Here is a 20764-nt window from a genome sequence, read left to right on the forward strand (position 1 = left end):
GCAACACGACGGGGTGAACGCATTCTCACGTGTCACTGTTATTATTATTAGAACTACAATGATGAAAGAAAATTGATGTACCAATCGCCTTGTCTTTGTGCTGCGTGGAAGCATAATTACAGTATTGTAAAGCCCATTGTTGCTGCGTACAGAGTGTATGAGCAAGCCTGGAAGTGTGACTAAAGTTTGAATAAAGTAAAAGGGCACCATCTTGATACAAAGTCAATTTCAAACATTTATTATGCTTTTCTAATTCGTTGCTAACTTCACTGACTGTTTGTTGCAGCCATGTCTTCAGATTTAGCCTCAGAATCACCACAGTTGGCTTTTTGTGCTTTTTGTGTTTTCTGTTTGGGTTAAATACTTTCTGCTTTTTGATTTTTGGTTATTAAGATGCTTGCCAGTGCTTGTTCCTTCCTGCTGGGAAGTTATTAGACTGATAAACATGGAGAACAAAAGTTCTGGCTAAGAGAACAGCGAGAGGTGCTGTAGAGTAAACAACTGTTGTTTTTTTCCTGCTGAGACATGACCATAAGGAAGCTACAGCAGCTGCATAGTCATCAGAAGTTCAGTGATGTCCAGCTTGTGCACAGCTTTAAGTGGCGCCAGAATCATCTATAGTTTGGTATCGCAAAGTGTCGCTCTGCTTTTCAGCATATTTTGAGTCATAGTCTCGTTCTTCTTATTACTATATTACTATTTTTTTCAACATTTAGATGATCCGTGTTTATGTCATGTTTAAAATGCCTTTCAGTAAAACGGTAATTATCTGTAAACACAGACATGCACAGCAGAGATCACTTTTCCACACGCCGCCTTCCTAAGGGGAAAATCACAAATACAATAATTCGTCCGGGTAGGGCAATAAATTTTATGCTGCAATCAGCGAGTCAGAGGCTGTTGATCCCAATAAGGGTTGAATATTTGTATTGAGTAGGATACTCGGTGTGAAGGGCAAAGCAGACCGACCATGATGAAGGGCTGAGCTTTGTGTCCCTTATTTAAATGTTAAGCTGTTTCTTTACGTAGGAAGAAAGCAATCTTCTCGGTGCCCTAAATAGGCAATAAGCAATATACATAATTATGCTAAATCATGTGATAAACATGGTTTACAGAAATTTGGAGTTCAGTTGTGAGATTATTTGTTTTAGTGTTCATGAGAAGTGTTTAGTCACAACAAATACTGATTGTTCCTGTGTACTGGAGACAGTCATGAATTATTTATGACCTCTGACTGCAGCTGTTAGAAAAAAATACTGACTGTCATATTCTTACTCCTCTTCTTTTTATGGGAGGCTGTGTAAAAAATATTTTTGTTACTTTGCCTTGTTGGTTTTGATTCCTGAGCTTTTTCTTTCTTTATTCCTTCTTGCTAATGTTGAAGCTGCGTTTCTCTATGTCAGTTTCTCTGTGTGTGTCTTTTACCTTTTAAAATACAGAGGAGGTTGTTTGTTGTCTAATTAAATCGCACCGCATTGTAACATTGAATAGAATGTAACAATGTAATAATGTTTGAATAGAAACAAGTGATAAAAACTCTGGAAATAAAGCCAGACTCATGTTGACTATACTGAGCCAAGACTGATTTTTAGGGAGTATATTTCAGATCTCTCTTTGTTAGAATTGCATTGGGAAGGAAAATTGTTGCTGATTACGTTTCTGGAGCATCCCTAATTGTATTACAGTGGAGCTGATCCACAATATCGGAAAATCTTGAGTACATACACACGCACACGGACACACACGGATCATTTAATGGTCAGTTACCAAGGGTTTTTTTTTCCATCCCTTGTCTCTCTTACCTTAATTTCAGCGGGTTGTCAGGAGTGACAAGTCCACCTTTGTGACAGGCTCAGTAGCCATTTCTCTTTTTTTCCTTTTATCTTTTTCCTTTTTCTTTCTTTTTTTTTAAACTTTCAATCTGACCCATGTCTCTTCATTTTCTTTTCTCCTGTGATCCGCGATGGTACCATATTTAGTGCCTATCCTTTTCAAAGCATAAGGTGAGAGCAGAAATGTAAATGTCATCCGGCTAATTAAAGACCCTTTAAACAGACCCTATGTCTGAACACGCCTTTAATGAGCTTTGAAGGCTACCTGAGGATGTGAGAGTGTGTGGAAAACTGGACCAAAAACTTTCCCCACCGTAGACCTCCCTGCATGTAGCGTAACTATATTTCACAGTAATTGGTTATTCCAAGAAAAAAGGTGAAATTGGTGTTTAACCTGCAGAATGCAATCAAATGATCTGAGATTAGTGTCTGAAATGCTCCAGCTGGGCCACTCATTTACTCCGCTGTCACACATGGATTGATCTTGGGTACAATGGCTGCTGATTCTGTGCCGAAACAACCCTCACGTCGACTTGCACTGAGACTGCAGGGGTCCTTTCACAGAGACCCCCCCCCCCCAAAGCACCAAGCCAGAAATATGAGCAGATTTGAACTTATTCTTGAAGTGTGACCTCATTAGCAGTCTACTGCATTGGGCTAGTCACATAATCTGCAAAAAAAAACACAATGAAAAAGATCACATTCAATAATTAGTCCAAGTAACACCACTACAGAGCCAGCGCGTTAAATAGTAACAAGGCTAAAAAAAAGTATGAGTGGATAACAATGGACACAAATGAGCCAAAAAGTACATCAAACTCACGGATTAATACAAGAAACTCACATTGTGTGGTTAGAGAAGGGAAGGTTCAGCTGCTCCTTTAAGTGTGAGATAAAGACATATGGGGAAGAAGTGGAGTGAAACATTGGAGGTGAAAGAGCCAAACTAAAGCAAAAGTGGACCTGGAATGTTAAACGCAGTGTGAGTGCAGTCCTGGGGGGCGTGGAGGCATTCATGTGTTTCCACTGCTAAAGCCCATGCCCAGTATGAGGATGACCTAAGCGACTTTGAACGAGGGTTCATTGTAAGGGCATTGTTGAAATGAGCTTCAGTCATAAAAACTACTCAGCTGGATAGTTTTTCCATTAGCAGCTGTGACCGCAGAGGCCTCTGTATTTAGATTTACAGGAAGGATGTCAGTAAATGTGAACCAACTCCTATTTTTTTGATGACCGTACCTAATTGATGTCAGAAATTGTGGTTTGTCACTGTGATCACATGTACACTGCATCTGTGTGATGTGTTGAGGTCAGTGCAGTACGCTTCAGCAAAACTAGCCATCAAGAGTTAAATAGAGAAGGATATTTAATAAAGCTGCAATGCATAAACGCCTCATTACAAAGACAAATGCACATGTAAGAGTTTACTCCTCAGTGGAGATGTGGGGAAAGGAGATGTGGTCAAATACGTCATCCTTCACTGTGGTCCAGCATGTTTGGCCCCTACAGTGACGGGATCTGCCGATGGTATTTTGCTGCCATGTTTTAGTTTCCACTTGTCTCTTCAGAGAGAAGAGGTCACAGCAAATCGATACAGAGTTGCCCTGGGTGATCACCTTTATCCTATGATGAAACATTTCCATCAATGATAACTGTCCTTTTTAAATCTTTTTTTATCACAAAAATGGTTCTCCCGTCTCCAGGGCATCAGGGGTCAGGCAGTGGTTTGATGATAATGGCATGGATTGTTTGCTATATCTTCATGTTTCAAATCTGCCAGTTAAAGGTTAATGAGATTTTAGGCTGGTGTGTCAGGCAGAATTCTTAAGATCATCAAAACACCAAAGAAAGGATGTATTTTTGGAAGAATGGTTTTCTGTTAGCTCCAACCATTTAATGCAACTGTTTAATGCAAACATTGTCATGTTAAGTGTGGGCCTGTGAGAGAGAATCAAAATTATATCTCACCATTTCAAGGAAACATGTGATAATAATATTTCTAATGGTCTAGGAGAAAAATACTGAGTGATTTATTAGTGATGGCAGCTTGCATTTAGCCGCATTTATTAGTGCAGATAGAATGAAGGGCATTTCCATCTTTCTTTTCCAATGAGCTCCTGTCACTGATGACAGAGTCTAATGTGAAGAATGACATTATCAAGGTTGAGCAACATTAAAGTCCAATACTACTGACACAGCATCAGTCAAGTGTAAGCACGGTAATCTGGGTGGTGTTATCCCTGGGAATTTGAAGTAAAATTATAAAATAATCGCTTAACAATACCTTGCGTATCTTAACCTTAGTCTCTGCAAGAGCTGCTGCACAATATTCTCACATATTGAAATAGCTGGAACAGTTTTCTGTAAAGTGTTGTACTTTGTGTTATAGGCCGATACCAGAGGTGGACAGATCAGTCTAAATATCGATAGTATCAATACCAGTGCAGGATCAATAGTACCACAACATGATTGATACTTTGTTACTGAATGAATGAATTATGCTAAATAACATTTGTGTCAAACACCTATGACTTCTCCATCTTTAGCATAATGAAGGTGAAAGGTGTGACTTGTTGTGTTAACTAATTGTTGTGAGCAGTACAAATCAGTTATTTAGTGGTCATTAAAATGTGTTCAGAAATTACAAACCGATTCATCTCATAACGACACACTGCTCTCCCCTACGTAAGTTGACTTTATCGGTAGTTTAAGTACTGTCTGTGTTTGTATCAGCAACACTTGGTATCAAATCTATAGCAAAATCTGCAGTACTGCACAGCTGATACTAGCTGGTACATGGCTCTCGCTGTCAGACATATTTGGACTTGTGTCATTGCTGTGTCACCATATCACTGATGCCACAAATTGTCACATAAAACTGATACTCTTATTATCGTGGACAGTTTGATGTGGCGCAGCTCTTGTCATGTGTTTGCTAAAGTTCTTGTTTTCAAGGTCATTTTTACTGAAGTCTTTCTGAATTCAAATACTTCTATTGTTGTTTTATTTTTAAGTCCTGATCACCAACACTGAATGAATGTGATCTCTTACCAAAAATCAGTATTCATGTAGATGACTGAAAATCTCCTTTGTTGTCATCCTCTTTCCAGATGAGGGTTACTACCAAAGTGGAAGGTTTCAATTTGAAATAGATGTCCCTGAAGCCTATAACATGGTGGTGAGTAGTCAAGTTTCTCTCCTGTGGGCTGGTTTGAAAAGCACATTTCTGTGCCCGTGGGTGTCTCTGTGTTAGCCTGCTCACCTCTTCCTTTTGTTTGCTCTTTCACTCATTCTTTTCCTACCAAGCATTTATTCTGATACTCTTCTGTGTAAGTGTATTTATTCTGTGTTGTTTTTCTCCCTTTGCTCTACATTTTTTCACACAATCATTATTTGCTCCACACAAGTATATGCAGCACTTCATAATAGCTTCACAAATCCTTCTGCATAAAAAAGCAATCATTTTAGATCATTTAGATCTTAATGTAAGGAATGTAGTAATAATAATAATAATGCATTTTATTTATAGGTGCCTTTAAAGACCCTCAAAGTCACCTTACATTAGTGCAACAAAATAAAAACATGAGGTAAATGAAAAATAAAAAATGTATGAAGTATAAAAGCTCAACAAGCTAAAAAGAGACTAAGACGGAATGATCATGAAGGGTTTTAAGACGTGATTTAAAAGTAGAGAGTTTGTAGTCTGGGGGTGTGGTGGAAGTGCATCCAAAGTCTCGGGGCAGAATAACTAAAGGCTCTGACTCCCATGGTAGTCAGGTGAACAGATGGAACAGATGGAAGGGAAGCTAAAGAAGAGCAGAGTGTACGAAGTGGTGAGTGCGTATGGAGAAGATCAGATAGATATGGAGGAGCGAGGTTATGAAGCGCTTTGAAAGTAAGAAGCAGGATCTTGAAATTGACACGGAGTTGTTTAAGTCTAATTCTGAAAATAATACACGAAGCTGTATTTTGAACTAACTGCAGTTTAAGGAGAGATTTATGAGGTAGACCATAGAGAAGAGAATTACAGTAATCTAAACAAAATGTGACGAGCATTGGCAAGTATGGCGGTACTGTTTGGAGTGAGTGAAGGTCGAAGGCGGTTAATAATACGAAGATGAAAATAAGTTTTGATTTGGTTCCCGTCAGAATAAATTCTGGGGGCTTTTTGCTATTAAGTTTAAGAAAATTGTGAGTAAACCAAACCGTGATTTCTCAATCAGAAATGGATGTGGGTGGGAGAGTAGCTGTGGGTGTGGAAGATAAGTAGAGCTTTGTAGGGCTGCCACAAACGATTATTTTGATAGTCACTAGTCACCAATTATTTTTGCGATTAGTCGACTAATCAGATCATGCATCTGCTCTTATATAACTATCATTAGCTTACAGCTTGAAGTGTTTAAGGTATGTGCTAACTAAAAATAAAGACAAGATGATAGTTTATTAAATTTTAATGAAGTTTGCAGATTGTTTCGGTGAAGTTTAATAAACTCTGTGCTATCTAAAATATAACAGGACACCGGAGTAAATTCTCGAGCATCTCACACTTCTGATAATCAGCTGTCTGCTTGACTTTATTCAGCTGTGTAAAAACTATAACTTTAATCTCAGCCAAACCGATTTACTCAGGAACAAATAAAATACTAAAAAAAAGCCAAACAATAACATTTTTAAGTTATCTAAGTGACTTATATATCATGTTTAACCTGAGTAGCAAAAGACGGCGGTGGGTTTGAAAACGATTTGCCGGGAGTCCGGTGTTCTCACGGCTCTAGTGAGCCTAGCCCCCGGCTAGCTATCAAGCTAGTGGGTAACAGACGTCTCCGAAAACGTCGGAGCGCTTTTGAAAATTTGTGGTGTCTTGATAAACTGAGCAGATATTTGAGGTTTACACAGCTACATTCTCGCCTGAAAATATGTTAAACGTTTATTTTGTGACCCAGAAAGAATAATAAGAGTAATATTAAAACTAACTAGCTGCCGCCATTGTTGGAAACTGAGCTGGGCCGCGCTATGAATTCTGGGACACAGCTTCTTCTTCTTCGGGGTTTAACGGCAGCTGGCATCCTTGTACATGCAGTGCTGCCATCTTCTGTTTCAGTCCGTTACTACACTCTTAAATCCTACTACTTATTCCTGCGTCTTTTGTGATCTTACAAAGCTTCAAACGACGCGTCGACTATTAAATCAGTCGTCGACGATTTTGATAGTCGACGTAATCGTCACTAGTCGACTAATCATGGCAGCCCTAGAGCTGGGTGTCGTCTGCATAGCAGTGAAATTGGATGTTATATTTCTTGAAAATATTACCTAAGGGTAGGAGATGGATGATAAAAGGTAAAGCACCCAGGACAGAGCCTTGGGGTACACCAGAGTTAACTGGAGTAGATGGGGATCTGTGAGTGAGTAATTGAACAAACTGTGAACGGAAACTGAGATATGAGGTAAACTAGGCAACTGTTAAGGTGTAAAACTGTTTTTTTTTTTTAAATGGCTACATTTATTACTGGCTTGACTCCAGCAGTTAAACTGAACTATCTTTACAAATGATATGATGCACTAAATTAATAATTGCTGTATCTTAACAAGGTTAGTTGTGAGTCTGTGCTCTCCAGGTTGTAAATATGGCTTTCTCCTCATGGTAGAGCCAGAATAAAGTCGGGGGTTAGAGACGGAATTAATGAACACATAAATACACTCATACATGACAGGAAGATGCTGTTTATGGAGCAAATTACAATTCTCAATTAAAATCTTTATACATCAGTAGTACAAATTTCAAAACTTCTACGTTGCTCATTCTTGAGTTATCATGTTGACAAACTTGCATGTCCGCATCGCCCACTCGGCAGGCTGACTATAATACTCTGTCAGCCTTTTACGGCTGAGGGCTAAACACCTGTTAATCATGGGAAAAAAAACTGCTTTTAATTTTGACATGTATCTCTGACCTGAAGCGAGGCTTTGTCATGAGCTGTGTAGCTGTAAAATCTTGCTCATGGACAGATCCTTCATGAATAATCACCAAGAAAAATAATTTCCATGAACAGTTAATCAGATCGACCTTACTACTCAAAATGTCAGCTGTTAGGGGAATAATAAGTGGGTTTATTCATTATCAGACTGACACGTCTTTTTAAAAACAAATTCTTTCTAATCTGAGCTGATACAAATGTTCACCTTGCTGTTGAACAAGAAGTTCTTGATTATAGGTTTTTATATGTAAAAAAAATAACCTAATTTCAAATGGCCTAAAATGTTACATTAGTTTATCTATTGATAAACTTTAACTGAAACACAATCATAATTAATGGTCAGTCATTAAAGGACAGTCAGTTGCACTGTGCTTTTCTAGTCTTACTGACCGGTTAAACAGTATTACAACACAAGCAAAGAGAAGCATTTTCAATAACTGTTAGATTTGTTCCAGAAATCCCCCCTCACTTTACTTTAATCCAGTTCCTGTTAGATGTGAAGTTGTTTATGTTTAATAGCTTTGTCGTCTCCAAATGTAATAGTTGGTTGTCACATGTAGGTACTCAAGCTGTCAAGATGGGATTGACATCAGTGTAAGACTTAACTTCATGATATAGAAACAAGTAATTTGAGAAATTAAATCCATATAATTTAATTCTCATCAGAACCACATCACGTAGCTGCTGGTATAAAGTTTTGTAGATATCAGGACATCAGAATGATTCTACAAATATGTTCAAGGATGCAGAAAAACAGTCTTTATTTCATCAGTGTACTTGCTTATTGTCAGTTTGATGTTTTCATTACAACGCACGGTTTGTTGCAGACATAATTATAATTATCACTCAAGTCACTCCGACTTATTGGGGGGAAGTGAACAGTGTGTGTCATGCAACAGCGTTTCTTCATTTTCAAGTGTTTATGAGTGCAATCTCTTTGTAATAAGGTGTTAGTTAGGGGTGGGTTTTTATAATCGATTTATCGATTAAAATCGATTCTGGCTTGGATAACGTAAAATCGATTCATTAAAATCCTGAATCGATTTTTTAATATAAATTTATTTTGCCCAAAATGCCAGAATCTCTGGTGAAATCTCACAAAATTTCAACAACCACCAAACAGCTAAGACAGTAAATGAGAGCAGGAACACGGATTCTGCACAAAGACTTAAACACACAGCGCGACCCGCGGATCAGAATCAGTTAGATGTCGCCTTTCTCACGGTCGGGGCTGAAAGCCGACAGCTCGCTGATTCTGATCTGTCGGCGGGTCCGAGCTTTGTGTTCACGCCCTTTATGCGCTGATTCTAAAGCTGTTAGTTTGATCTCTCTCCAAACAATATTGACCGAACCAGCAGCAAAAGCAACAGCAAACTGCGCTTCACATAAACATCGTCATGAATTCACTCTTACTTTTACTGTTTTGCTTCCAACAGATGCACAGCTCTCTCTCTCTCTCTCTCTCTCTCTCTCTCTCTCTCTCTCTCTCTCTCTCTCTCTCTCTCTCTCTCTCTCTCTCTCTCTCTCTCTCTCTCTCTCTCTCTCTCTCTGTACTTCAAAAACAGTTTCTCTCTAAAGATCTGTTTTCTTCATTATTCGCTTGCTTGTTACGCACAAGTCTGCCGTTGTTTGCAGCGCTGTCGGCGGCTGTTTTTTTTTTTCCCCTTTTACATTCTTCCGAAAAAAACCCCTCATTTCTGCCGTTCAATACTGAACCAATTTAAACTTTTTAAAATTATGCAAAATGCAAAACGCTTAACGTGTCTCTAATAAAACCGCTGTAACGTCAGAGGTAATGTTCATATGTTGATTAATGGTTTTCTTTCGTTTTTGATCTACTGCAGAATATTTTTTATAAAATCCCAGAACAGGAAAATCACCTTCATGTTTTTCTGTGTTTTATCCTCAGCTACTTTGACACAAAGGCCTCTGCTGTGACGCTCACACCTTTGATAAAGTCTTGCGTGTGTCAGCTTCCTTTTTATAGATACAAAAATATGTAAATGCACTGATCTGAATTATAATATTTCTGACTGTCAAAATTTCCCAGATTCAAATCGAATTGAATCGAATCGAATCTAATTAAATCGAATCGTGGATCGAATCGATTCAGGACCTTGTGAATCGGAATTGAATCGATTCTAGAAATCAGTGACGATACCCAGCCCTAGTGTTAGTCATAAAAAGTGCGATAAGAAATGTTTCTTTTTTGGCTGTACTTGAAAATAGGGTGTTGTGACTTTCTGGGGGCTACTGTATATTACTCTTTTTTTCATAACAAAATGGCTCCAGACAAATAGCATTATAGGAAGAAGAAAGTAGCCATGAAGTCCAGAATGGGGAAGCTTAAACCCGTTTAAAAAAATCTGATTAGCAAAAAGTTTGTTTTTGTTTTGGACAGAAATAGAATCAACAGCAACAAATTATTATTATTATTATTATTATTATTATTATTATTATTATTATTATTAATAATAATAATAATAATAATAATAATAATAATAATAATAATAATAATATACAGTTTAAAAATCAGAACAACTGTGCAGGAGAGGTTAGGAAGACCATAAGGTTTTATAAGGTCACCTCCCCTATAACATTAACAGGTTAGCAGGAGGAACAGATAAGTGACATACAATAATTTACAAATATAATAAATATTCACATCATATACTATTAGAAATTAACATTGGCTTTTGTTGTTTTTTGAAAGATTAAAATGCAGTTATGGACTGAAGAGCTGGTGGTGGCTTGTTCTCATATGAAGGTCCTCTGTATTTAAATCTATTTTTGCCCAGTTAACGTTGTTCATAAGGGTAAACAAAAACCACCACAATGTCTTGTTGAATAAGTACGTGCATCTGAAGTTGAAAAGTAGAAGATAGTGTCACAGGAAATTAGATTTATCTATGTTTTTTCTCATCATGCTGCAGTAACGGGAGCTCTTAGCTAGAAACCTTCCTGACTGTCTTCTTTGTTTTTACGTACTTAATTCAAACACCATCTTTGAAACCACTCCTGTAAAGCTACAATAAAATTCTAATTACATGATTTTACTGTTTTTACAGTGGCCTATGTCAGATTTGCTAACAAAGAAAAGAGGTCAGAAAAGTCAATAATGCTTTACTAGAAACAGCGGGACACGAGGCACGTGCACCAAAGGCTCAGAAGCATCCTTGTTGCCCAGAAAGGATGACTAGACCATTTTTGGACACTGGGTTTTGTGTGCTCTGCTTTTTAACTGCTATTTGCACAACACGATTCAAATAAGAAACAATACTAACATGATTCCTCTGTTTTTATTTTCTGGTTGAGGGTTTTCTTTCTTGGACATTTCTCTGTGTCTGAGTCTTGTCTGTCAGCTAATGAAATTTAGTCTGATTAATTAAGTTGGTTTAGAGCGTGTATGAAGTGATGCTCAGGTAATTTGGGAGACTAATAGGAAGTAGAAATGGACTGCTTTTAAAACATCACATAATGTTAAAATAATCAGATAACTTAAATGTGTCTCTTCCTAAATTGTTGGTTTGTTGGTTTCCAGCCTCCTAAAGTGAGATGTCTGACCAGAATATGGCATCCCAATATCACGGAGAATGGAGAAATCTGTTTGAGGTAAATTGTGTGTACCCTTCCCCAATATTACTTCTTCCTAGCGCGTGACATTTTATCTCATGTTGTCATTTTCTATTTAGCCTAGAAATTGATAGAAAACCGAAACTGAAAAATAATTTCTCTGAGCCCTCATTCTTTGAGAATCCTCGACAATGCATGCAAATGCAAAACAAATTTGTAGTCTACAGTAAAAAAAAAAAACATTGTGCATTAAAAAGCACACAAAGCATCTTACATAAAGCGCAAGCATTTACAGTATTGCAGATACTATAGCTGTGTATCTCTTTGTTTTCTGCAGCTTATTGCGGGAGCACTCTATTGATGGCACAGGCTGGGCCCCCACTAGAACATTAAAGGTAAAGTGTAACCTTTTCTTCAGTAGAATTTCCTTTTCTTTGTTTTTGCTGTGTAATTGAACTTTGGGGTCATCATCAGTGTTTTATCTGTGGGCTAGGGGTTCAATTCAAGTCCCGTTACAAAGATGTGGCTCAAACCAGTGTGTGAATGGGTGGATGACTGGATATGTAAAGCGCTTTGGGGTCCTTAGGGACTAGTAAAGCGCTATATAAATACAGGCCATTTACCATTTACCAAAGGTGTGATGAAAGGTGCAGTTTGCTGATGTCAGCAGTGCCTGTCTTACTAGAATTGGACTCCATGATGAAAAAAGTTTGGACTCTTCTAATTGCTACATCATAATATTTATGAATCTGTCCTTAGCTTTTGATACCATTGCAATGTACCCAAAACTCAACAAACTATCTGGATAACAGGTCAATTTTCTCCGTCAGAGACCAACATGTGGTGGTCATAGTCTGCCAAGCGTTTGAAACCCAAGGCTTTTGTTTTCCTCTGTTCCTGCTATGAAGCGCACAGATATCTTCATTTATATGTGAATCTAAATTAAACTTAATGCTATTATTTTTTTCAAGACTATTCCAACTAACTATATAACTTATATTGTGCTGAACCCTTGGAGGGAAATATTGATGCAATGCTAATTTTTAAGAAATGTGGACACTGTAACAAACTGTTGCAAATGTCATAAACCCATATTTTACTCGCAGTGAAATGTAGAAAACATCAGATGTTTAAACTGAAACAATGTCCCATTTTTAGAAAAAAATAAAGTCATTTTGAACTCTATGGGAGAATCGTGCGTCAAACATTAGGACGGACCCAGCATGTCTTTTTTTATTTAACAGTCTGTAAACATCTGGGAACTGAGGAGGGGCGCTGCTAGACTTTGGGGAGAAGAAGGTTGACGCAGTCTCGTCTGAGCGAGGATTCTTGCTGCTCAGCAGTCCCGGGTCGTCCTTGTCCAATTTTTTTTTCATTTCATGACGAGCTAAATGTTTTTAAAAGGTAAAATGTCTGGAATGTAAGCAGTCCAGTTCATCGCCCAGACTCTTCTGTAAAGCCGTGTTGTTGTAATAGATGTAATGCGCAGTTCTGCTTCGTCTTGCTGATTATCCTGAATATGAATATGTAAGGTTTTGCTTAAAGAAGATAAATGGGAGCATATGTTCCTCTAAAACCCATGTCACCCTATATCATCAAAGATCAAGAGTTTTGAACTGCAAGCCAGATGTCGTCAATTAATTTCAAGTCGTCTGACCACAGAACAGTTTTCCACTTTGCTTCAGTTCATTTTAATAAGCCTTGTCCCAGAGAACATGGTAGTGTTTCTGGATCACGTTCACACATGGCGCCTTCTTTGTATCATAGAGCTTTAACCTGCATTTGTGGACTGCACTGTAAACTGTGTCCTGGACGTGTTCCTGAGCCCAGGCAGTAATTTCCATGACAGAATCAAGCCTGTTTTTAATGCAGTGCTGCCTGAGGGCCTGAAGATCACGTGTTTGCACGCAGATATTTCTTTTGAAGGCGTTACGTACTGCAGATAATAAGATATTCAAAGTCATCACAAATTTAAGTGGAGCATCGTTATTCTGAAATTGTTCTTCTATTTATAGACGCTGGGTGGTGAACCTCTGCCCATCTTTTCATAAACATTCAGCATGTTTTCTGTGCTCTATTGGGAGTAAAATATGGGTTCATGAGTTTTGCAAGTGATTGTTTTCTGTTTTTATTTACTTTACACAGGAGTTGGGGTTGTATATGATTTCAAACACAAAAGACACGAGCATCACACTCCTTGACACACAGTGTCTTTCACTTTCTTAAACGAACAAAGAGGCAGAAAAAATACAGCTCAGAGCTTTGGCATTCTCTCAGGACACAATAAAGTGTTGCAGGGCCGTGGAAGGTAAACTCCACAATAAAAAAGCTTTTCAGCTGCATGTAAAAGAAAGCCTTGACTTTTCATGCTTCACCCTTCACTCAATTTAGATTTTTTTTTTTCTTTAGCTCTTAAGAAAGAGTTACTGAAGACTCGAGCAAGGACGTCCTCCTCTAGCCCAATTCAAGATTGACTGAAACAATGTCTGATAGAAACTATGGACTGAAACATAATGTAGTTGTACTTTCTACGTTAAATAAGATTTCTCTGCAGAGATTCAAGAGTATATAAAAATTGCTGTCACAAACTGCACTGGTATGCTCTTGTAGTTTTAGAAACATGCAAATATATGCATGTATGCATTTGAAGTACTGGGTGGGCTTTCTTCCTCCAGTGCAGGATTTCCGAGTTTAGAGGGTCATTCACACATCCTCTTTGAATACCCTCGAGTTTCCTGCAAAGGCGCTTGTCGGAAGTTACTGTCAGGATTTCTCTTACCCTTTATTCCTGTTTTAGGTTTTGTGTGTTTGTGGGGGGGTTTTTTTGGGGGTTTTTTTGCAGGCATTGCTTTTATTCTTTACCTTCCTTCAAAGAAGACACATTCCTTTATTCTTGTACAAACACTTTGTTCATACTATTTGTCCTTGTACAATATGTCTCACATAGTTGAAACTCTCAGGCTGGTTATGTTTTCTTTTATTGGGTGATCATCATTACAGGTTTAGTATCCCCAGAGCATTGAATAAATGATGTTACATTATTCAGCATGCTCTCAGTCACAGTCAGTTAGGGGGAAAAATGTATAATGGGGTCCAATGACTGTTATGTGTCTGCAATCAGGTTTCTACTAAGGATTCATAAAGGGAAATTATAGAAATTTAGGCTTATAACTTGGAGAAAAATAACTGTACAAAAGAACTGAATTATCTACTATTCGTCCTTGTACAACATGATTGTACAAGAATTAAAGAATGTGTCAAATCTACTTTTAACATCTACGAAACAATGTACACAGCAGTAAAAGTCTGGTGGCCACCGCTGCTGTGATCCAAAAATGTCCAATGTTGATTTGCGGACAGCAGGACATCTTTAACTCCCACAATCTTAAATGAGCTGGGTCCGATAAAACCTTGTCATTGTTTCTTTGTAGAGTTATTACCTTGAATCCGTGAATGTCGTTCACTGAAAATAGTTTCTGAGCACACAGAGTGATTTCACCAACCAGATCTTTTCTTTTTTTTTTCCCCTTTATTGTAAATGCAGTGCTGCCTGAAGGCCTGGAGATCATGGCAATTCAACATTGGTTTTGTCCCTTATAACCAGGCATTTCTGTTGAATTTCTAGAACTTGAATTAGATTAGGTACCACAGTCAGTGAATTACTTGCAGTTTTAATGTTGCTTAACAATTTGAATATCTAATTCAATATTCCAGAAAGTAGTGAACACTTTCCATTCTTTACCTCTTCATATGCAGCCGTGTTACTTATGACGTGTGGTTGGTTTTAAAAAATGTTTCAGGTATTTTTTTCCACATTTGATACAAAATAAATGTTGGGTCTGTGTTTCCACAAGCCCCGCTGGTTTAGAGACTTATTCATCATGAAGAAAACAAGACAGTCAGCGATCGATCGATTTACTTGCAAGGGAGGCCTCGTTTATTGGGAAAGCAGTTCACACAATACACATCACAGCAAGGCAACGCCCACATGGTTCTAAGACAAGGCATTGTATGTATATGTGTGAACATCTCTGTGTGTGTGTGAGACCTCCTGCTGACCAAAGGGTCATAAAAGCAGGAGCAACATCACAAGAAACAGATCTTACAGATAGGATGTATCTGCAAAACACTACAGCCCCCCCAGAACCTCGAGAGGCTGGGGAGGGGGACAAAAGAATGAATTCCTTTCATCAGCATAAAAATGACAACATTTAACAATTCACTCTAACATTTCCCTCCTGTTTTGTTATTTTTATGCTCCAAATTATTCCTGTGTAGTATATTCTTAGCCATGCATCTCTTGCTTGACATTTTCAGCGCAGGCGTCATTTATACACAGGCTTCTGTCAAGTCATTCATTTCAGTCATTTCATATTGTTGTAAAAGTACGTAATTAACAAATGTATTAGACATCATTTTAGTTAGCATTGATCTTACACACAGTAAAATGCGTCCTATACATAAGCAAATCAATGTCAACAGTCCAAAAACAGGAGTTAATATTTTCAAAAGAAGATGCTACCAAGGACCAGACGTTAACCAAGCTATCCAGCCTTATGGTGCATCTACTCCTGTCGTGCGATTCATCATGCATTTCTGCAAGTAAACAACTGAATGTCAACAGTCAAACAAGAAGAATCAACATTCTCAAAAATCATATGTCACTACAATACAACTGTATACAGACATATGCATTTACACACATCAGTTGACTTTATTGTTTGTCCATGTGGCTCTCAGCTAACTTCAAAGCTGTAGCCCGGTCAACACCCTTCTTTATGACTCCTATCAACCCCCCAAAATCTCACTGTAGGCATCCTGTGGGGGTTAGAGTCAACTGGTGAATTATCTGCATTTACAACTTTTCTCCTGTCCTGTTGTCACCACAGAAAAAGCTTTGTAAGGGAAATTGGATCAAGCTGTTTTGATCTTCTTGGCTCAAAACCTCACGTGTTCATGATGTAAATGTAGACAAAAGGCTTCTCTGTTTACATCCTTCTTGCAGAAGAAAAGAATAGGTGATGTTGCCATGTTCCATGGTTAATCTCCAACTTGGATGAATCCATTGCCCTTCATACACATAAGTAACTGGCCTGTTTCCAGTTTGTTTAGCAGTTCAATGTCCTGCAGCGAGTCAGATACTTGGAGTCCGGCCAGCAGGTCTGTCTTACCAGGTAAATCAACCGTCCATTCAGGTTCAGAGGAGTTGAAAAGTTGGCAGTGTTCCAAGTATGTTTACTCCTGGATGTGTTGCTAAGGCAACCAAACAAACTGTCTCGCTCTCAGTGATGCTATATGGCCACAGTCCAGAAGAATGTGTAGCCAGTGGCATCACAAGCATAACCATTGGTCTCGTTGTTTATGTGAGCGGTTGTGTTCTTAAACTGCCACCAGTAGTTGTTGAAAACCCATGTGGGTACTGGGTGTGGCTTGCTCTGTTCCAGTGCGCTCCCTGTCATCCCACTCTGGGTCCACAGGCTCAAGAAGATGCACAGCACATTCCCAGCCATTCTGATTGATGAGTACCTGTGGCTCACTTGGTTTCTTCACTGGATTGAGGCGAGGGGCCCTGGAGGCTCCCCCCCCCCCCCCCCCCCCCCCCGTACCCGGTCTTCCTGCCACTTACTCCGAGGTGGCCTGGATGTGTGTCACCTTTTATTAGTGCGCTTGATGTATCCAAGTGTTTCTTTCAGCAGTCTTCACTGCTGTGGGCGTTGTCAGCAGCACCTGATAGGGACAGTCTCAAACTGTATTCATTTCTCCCCTGTAACATTCACATGTTCTCCAACATTACCTCAACAACACAGTGTAATTTCATCATCAACATATATCCTGTAACCACAGTTTTCTTCACACAATATCTCAGTAATCCTGTGGTAGAAAAACATCATTAAGTTGTGTCCTGCTGTAAATCACATGATCAAATCAATTGATTAACCATCTGCTGTAAAAAAGAAATGTAAATGTTAGCGCTGCGCAGGTGTATACACTCTTTCTCACAGTAATCTCTGTGAGCAACACAAGGTAGTAGAGGTGGGAATCACCATACATCCCACGAAACGATATTATCACAATACGTAATGCACGATACGATATTATTGCAATTTTTTAAAATATTTTGGGATATTCAGATTCTGTACATAAAAGTAAACTTTATCAATATTAATTTTATCTAATAACAAAGTCTCACACTCAGTCTTTCTCTCATTTCAGTCAGTTTTATGCAGCCCATTCAGCAACTGAAGAATTTGAAAGTAAATTAAAATAAAATATAATTTTACATTAAATAAGAAAGTTTTAAACTTAATTAAAATAAAACATGTCTTAAATTAAAATAAGTAAACTGTCATGTTTATTGCTGCCAAAAAAAGTTAAACACATTTGGACAGTGAAGGAATGTCAGGATTCTTGCTCAGAAAAAGGATCAACATGCTCTGAAGTCAGAGCACAAAAACCTTTTTTGTAACAAAATATCGATTTCTGCTGTCCCTGTATCGATACATTATTAGCAAACAAAATATCACCATACTACACAGTATCGATTTTTTCCCCCACCTCTACAAGGTAGTGAATAACACACCCATGGTAAATTCACAGACACAGAAAAATTTAAACTAAAAAGGTTAAATTTGCATGTAGTTTTTGTATTATTTTCTAATAAATGTAGAATTGAAATAATTTCCAAATCACTAAGTCAGTTTTTGATTACATTTTAGATGTTGTCACAATTTGTTAAGGTTATAGAGCTCATGAGTTGCTCAGCCTGTATATGCTGTGGTTATAAGCAGTTTTTCTTGTTGTGGTTTGGTGTACAATCACAGGTGATGTAGCGGACATGCACACATAGTTTTATGTTCATTTACCTTCCTCTGATTACTTCTATGGAACACACTGACTGTAAGTCAATGAAACCCCACAAATCCTCCGAAGCTCAAATCAATTACGTTACATTCGACTTTAATCTCATGTTGCTGTCGCTGGTTGGCACTAGTTTCCAGAACACAGTGGAAATGTATAAAAAAATGTAAATAATAAAACAAATCCTAATCTGTGCTGATTTTAAAAAAGCATTTTTATTTCTGTAAAATGAAACTTAAAATGTTGAAAATCTGAGAAACGGAGAACATTTTACTCTGAAACCTCTTTGATAAAGTACTTCAGCCACGCTTCCTCTGTCGTTTTCTTTTCCATGACTTTGATTATAAGAAGGCACTGCACAGAAAGCAACTTTGTATCCAGTGTGAGGGCATAATTGGTTTTCTCTTTATCGTAATGTTAAAAAAAACAAGTCATGGACAAATGAATTTTTGCATATGTATTCCTTACACAGTGTAATTTTTTTTTGAGAAGAGTATTTGAATGAATCATACAAATGGGATTTACTAAAGTTTGTGGCAGACTTGCATGAATTATACTTTAATTTGCGTCTAAGTTGGTTTTGATAGTTGCTGCTCAGACTGTTAATTTACTTTGAATGACAGGAGATGTTATTAGAATGAGTCCATAATACGTATGGGTAGATTACAGCCCTGTGGCTCCGTTCAGAACAATTAGAGGCTAGTCTCACACAATCAGTCCTGTGAAAAACTTCACAAAGCTTCACAAAAATGCAGTAGAAGTGTGTGTGCAAAAAATGAGTACATCCCACAATTCGACTGCTTGTAGAACTTTAAGAGTAATAACTTGAGACGATTGTTTGAGTCCACAGGGTTTCTCTCGACTTGAGGTCTGAACTTTGACTGGGCCGTTGCAACACCTCGATTCTTTTCTTTTGCAGCCATTCTGTTAGAGGTTTGCTGCTGTGTTTGGGATCATTGTCGAGATCAATTTCCTGATTTTGCCCAAGCTTTAGCTGTCAGACCTATTACACAGTAAGTAGTAGTGCTTGTTATTGACAAAAACATAATATAAGAATAGAGAAAAATCAAGAGATTTCTGATTTTAAATAAATTTAAAAGCATATAGATGTTAATAATTGCTGTATGTGTGATGATGTCTGTGCAAAGTTTCGTTCAGATTGGCCCAGCTGCAAAGGAGGAGAGAGGGTACATACCAAAGTACAAATGATTATAGTAAAATGCATAACCCCCAACACTGCTTTGGCCTTAAACTGGCTCTAAATCTGTCCAAATTACGATTGTACTTTGCATATCCAAAGCTAAGTGGTTGCTAGAACAGATATTATAATTAAATATGGCAACATTTAAACAGCCTTTCACTGATTATCTGGTGGAACAATTTATGAAGGACATAAAAGGCTTCAAGTGATGCTCACAGTCATATTGTTTAAGGTTTTTTGCAGCTGTCCCTTTCTATTCCTGGCCCGTCTCTCTGTGTGACCCCAGCTCAAGTTAAAACGTGGCCTGTGTTTGTTTACCTAAAGGTAGGTGTGAGTGTGACCATATGTGTGAGACTGGTTGACTTTGGGTTGATGTGCGTCAGCAAATGTCATCAGGTTCACAAAAGTGAAAAGAAAACACAAAAAAAGGATTGTTGGTCACCGCTCTTCTGTACTTCAGCCCACACACTGCTACATGAAATATCTTTGCTGTGTGTATTTGTATATAGTCATGCCATATTCAATATTTCATTGCTTTAAGGTTTATTTCAGCAGAAATATTGTGCCTACATGTATTTATTTTCAACTTATTCTATGCAAGTGTTTCTATAGTCAGGTCCTATATCAGTAGTTCCAGTACTGAGAATTCACTTCAAACTAAACTATTTGCTGACTAATCAGAAATGCTGCCAGAGGTTTTTTGTTAAAGGATTAGAAAAAAGCAATGTTTGTTTCACAGTTTAAATCCGATGTTTGTTTTTAAGGTGCACTATAGCTTTTAGAAAATTCTGGAAATGTTGATTGGAAAGGCGTCGTGACACTTTTCAAAGTCGTCCTTTCTCTTTTGCTGACTTCTGCTCACACTCGTGGCTCTGAGCACTGGGCTGCCGGGGTGTCCTTGCAGTGAAGTATGTAACGTAAGTCAGTGGAGTGTAGTTTTTGCTTCTAGGTTGATTGGAGTGGTAATAACATTGTTTTTGTTTTTCTTCAGGTAGTCAGTTTCCTCACATTTTTTCCTTCTGTGTTTTGCGGATGTTTTCTCTAAAGTGGTTTTTACCTACCTAACTTCTAGTTCACTCGGAGCTTGTGTTGACTTTTCTTTTTCTTGTCGCTCATAAACTTTCTTCTGCTTAGAAGGGCATATCACTGGCTGCAGTGCCTTACAGCTTTAAGAAGAAATACAGCAAAGTAAAAATAATCTCTTACTTTAGACTGGCTTTAATAAAAGCTGGAAGGGATTTAGTTTTAGCTCACCATGATTTGGAAGAGAAAACTTTTGGTTTTAATATCATGAACATTGTACAACGAGAAGACTTTGTGTTTAC

General features: G+C 38.0%; 1 protein-coding gene across 3 annotated transcripts in view; it reads left to right on the forward strand.

Moving 5' to 3' along the window:
• Positions 1 to 20764, forward strand: part of ube2f (ubiquitin-conjugating enzyme E2F (putative)) — a 57058-nt gene that overhangs the window by 16956 nt on the left and 19338 nt on the right. The window contains exons 5-9 of one of the 3 annotated variants that reach the window (XR_014869773.1): positions 4943 to 5010; positions 11349 to 11419; positions 11718 to 11775; positions 12625 to 17404; positions 17945 to 20016. Coding sequence is in view for 2 of the 3 variants with exons in the window: in XM_085135241.1 (XP_084991367.1) it covers positions 4943 to 5010; positions 11349 to 11419; positions 11718 to 11775; positions 12625 to 12684 (257 nt within the window). In the remaining variant the exon portion in view is untranslated. Of the gene's footprint in view, positions 1 to 4942; positions 5011 to 11348; positions 11420 to 11717; positions 11776 to 12624; positions 20017 to 20764 lie in introns of those variants that run through there. The other 2 variants (XM_085135241.1, XM_085135239.1) reach the window with 2 other exon arrangements.

The sequence above is a fragment of the Neolamprologus multifasciatus genome, chromosome 16, assembly GCF_963576455.1.
Source record: "Neolamprologus multifasciatus chromosome 16, fNeoMul1.2, whole genome shotgun sequence".
Taxonomy (NCBI): domain Eukaryota; kingdom Metazoa; phylum Chordata; class Actinopteri; order Cichliformes; family Cichlidae; genus Neolamprologus; species Neolamprologus multifasciatus.